At 43.5% G+C, this 3,327-nt stretch overlaps 1 protein-coding gene across 3 annotated transcripts in view; it reads left to right on the forward strand.

The window, feature by feature from the left end:
* The window catches only part of EFR3A (EFR3 homolog A), a 164,716-nt gene that overhangs the window by 51,041 nt on the left and 110,348 nt on the right, over positions 1-3,327 (forward strand). For all 3 annotated transcript variants that reach the window (XM_019528174.1, XM_019528173.1, XM_019528172.1), the window contains one exon: positions 2,458-2,534. In XM_019528174.1, coding sequence (XP_019383719.1) covers positions 2,458-2,534 — 77 coding nt within the window. The remainder of the gene's footprint in view (positions 1-2,457; positions 2,535-3,327) is intronic.

Below are 3,327 nucleotides of genomic sequence, written 5' to 3' on the forward strand. Positions count from 1 at the left end.
TTTTAAAAAAAAAAAAAAAAAAAAGTCATAAATTTAACAATCATTTGCTAGTTGTATAATTTGTCTGAATTAGTTTATTCAGTCTAAATATGAATTAAATGGTTCGAATATGAACATAACTGAAATAGGACTTGAATGAGAAATTCTCTACTAGAAAGGAGAGCAAAGAGTGGCAGTATCTAGCAGGGGTGGATTCAGAGAGCACAATTGCACCCCTCCACACTTTCAGACCGTGTTATAGAAGCAACAGTTGTTGACTTTGTCCCTGAATGGAGTAAGAATACCACCCCCATGCTCAGCAGTATGTCTCCTCCCCTCCCATTTGCCACCCCCATTGCCTTCAGCTGCCCTGAGGCGGAGAGGGGAGCTCCAGAGCTGCTCATGGCCTGCTCCAGCCAGGCTGTGTAGGGAGCTGGACTCAGCTGGGGAGAGCAGCTGCGGTATATGGATTTTTTTTCTCCCTGCCTTCAATTTTTTCTTTTTTATTCCTTCCATCAGGTTGTTCTTTGCCAGTTTAGGAGCAAGCGCAGGGAGGGGGAACCTGCTGCCTCTGCCTCTGCCACTGTCGCCAGCTGAGTGAGACTCCCTGTTCCTGGCTGGAGCAGGACAGGAGCAGCTCTGGATCCCTCCCCTCACCCAGGGCAGCTGGGGGCACCAGCAGTGGTGGATGGAAAAGGGGACAAATGGGAGGGGACAAGCCACTGAGCATTGAGGGGAAGGGAAGGGAGGCCAAGAGCTGGGAAAGGAGTTTCTTACCTGATTCACAGAGTTCTAGAAAGAGTCCCTGGCTATTGCTCCTGTGGCATGGTCTGCCTTGTCCTGGTGGGAGGAGGAGAGGAAGAAGCTGGGAGTGGGAGTTCAGCTACCCCTGCAGCACCAGTCGCTGCTCGTGGTATCTCGTGACCTAGTTCAAAAAGTGAACTAGGAATATAGTGATCAAACTTCTTGCCTAATTAAGCTATGGCAGCTCCCTTCATCAGTAGCAAACACAAGAGGAGAGAATTCCTGACTAGCCACTGAGTTAGGAACCAGAGGATGGGTTGCGCACAACTCCTAGACACTGGCTGGACATGACAGACTTTTCAGCTGCATAAAGATGTTAATTTGAAGTAAAATTATACAACTGCAGACATGTACTTTTCCTTCGTCTGTGCCTACCCACTTTCAGCATACTGCCAACAATGCCTCCAGTAAATAATAGAATGATAGAAAATGAGGGTTAGAAGGGACCTCAGGACGTCATCTAGTCCAATCCCCTGCTCAAAGCAGGACCAGCCCCACCTAGATCATCCCAGCCAAGGCTTTGTCAAACTGCGTCTTAAAAACCTCCAAGGATGGAGTTTCCACCACCTCTTTAGATAACCTACTCCAGTGCTTTACTACCCTCCTAGTGAGAGGGTTTTTCTTAATCTCTAACCTAAAGTTCCCTTGCTGCAACTTGAGACCATTGCTCCTTGTTCTGCCACCACTGAGAACAGTCCAGCTCCATCCTCTAACCTAGACGTCAGGATTGTACGAAGGAAAACCTTAGTTCTGTTCTCTGGTTTGGAATGGATAGTTCCCTTTTAGTAGCCTTCACTTCAGCAATTTTTTTTTTGTATGTTTGAGTTAGGTTTTAAGAAAAGGGCATGCTTTGTTGGATGTCTGATTGCTTGCAAAATAGTCACTCTACTCTTCTTCTGCTGTATTCATTTGGGTAAAATTTGAGAGTTTGTAGACTTTGCGGTTACTTGGTAAGAGTACCAGGTACTCCTCTCAATTGCTCCTTTACTGTAAAGCAGATCAGAGACCTGACGGAGTTATCTTTTTTTTTTCCTGTCAGTGACTTGTTAAGCAAATCGTGATACAGAGAATGAGTTGTGTGTTTGTTTGTTTTAAACATTAGACTAGACTGTACAGCAAATAATAGATTGATTTAATGCCACTGGCATTAGTTGTGACAACTGTGTAGTATTCAGATGCTTATTAGAAGATATTTACTAACTACTTTCACTTTAAATTAAAATATTATATTGAACAGAAATGTTAATGTTCTGAAAAATACATTTTCAGACCAACAAAGAGGACAGTTATCCGTTCTGTATTTCTGGACATATGAGTGTTTATTATAGAAATACCATATTTCCTCACTTTGGATTTCCTGCCCCCTCTTATTAAGTAGATCGTGGTAGCCTGCTGCAATTTTGCTGCCTCTGGAGACAGTTTGATTACCACTGTGGGTCATTGCCACAGCCATATTCCACCCCCCAACATTTATTTTAAGTAAGGGCAGAAATACAGTAATTGTACTTTTGTAAATCCTTTTGTTAATCTTTTTTTTAAATTTTTAAAGCACTCTTTAAAGAAAAGAAAAAAAAGTAAAAAAACAAACAAAAACAAAACAAAAAAACCCGACGACAAAAACCAACCCCCCTTCCATCATTGTCTTATTAACTTGTTTGGCAAATGTTTCTACAGGAGTATGCTGTTGCTGTGCTGCTTTGCGCCCTCGTTACAAACGGCTGGTGGATAACATATTTCCGGAAGACCCCAAAGTAAGCAATAACTTAATTGAGCTTTAACATCTGGTAGCAATTTGAATCTTCTTGTCTTGGAATTTTTTTGAAAAAAACAGTGCAGTTTTTTTGACTTGACAAACTTTGTTGCTCTAAATGGGGGGAGGGGAGGAGGTTCTCCATAGAGATATTAATGTTTCATCTGTCACAGTATTCTTCATTAAGTGCATTTTCATATCATTTAGGGTTACAGGTTATTTAATATTAGGCCAGGGGGTTGTTTGGTCATAACTAAAGGTTTACTGATATTTCCTTTTTAACTCTATACATTTTTCCTAGTTAAAGTATCTGAATATTCTGTTTAATAAGAGCATATTTTGATCTTCACCTTCTATATTTTTACTCGTTGTCCATGATGATCAGTGGGCAAGATGTGGCCCATCAGGCCATTCTGTCTGGCCGCAGGGCACCTAAAAACTTTGGAAAATTTAATATTTATCTGCTCCTGGCTGCCTGTCAAACATGACAGGAGCCTGGGGCAGTAGGACCCAGGAGCAGTGCTGGTCTGGCCTGGTCCCGCCCCACCCTACCCCACCTCCAGCCCCATCCTACTCCTGCCTCCTCCACCATCAGTCTCTGCCTGTAGCCATTTTAACTACTTCCCTGCATGCCAGCCAGCCACTGAAGCACCACATGGCCCCAGGCTGTATCACTGGAGCATGGAGCCACAAACGGGAGAGCAGGAGGGGTGTGTCTGTCTGTTTGTCCGTCCGTGCAGTGAGGGAGGGCACGAGAGAGAGAGTGTCTGTGTGTGTGTGTGTGTGTGTGTGTG

This window comes from Gavialis gangeticus, unplaced genomic scaffold, assembly GCF_001723915.1.
Source record: "Gavialis gangeticus isolate Ggan-Ray unplaced genomic scaffold, GavGan_comp1, whole genome shotgun sequence".
Taxonomy (NCBI): domain Eukaryota; kingdom Metazoa; phylum Chordata; order Crocodylia; family Gavialidae; genus Gavialis; species Gavialis gangeticus.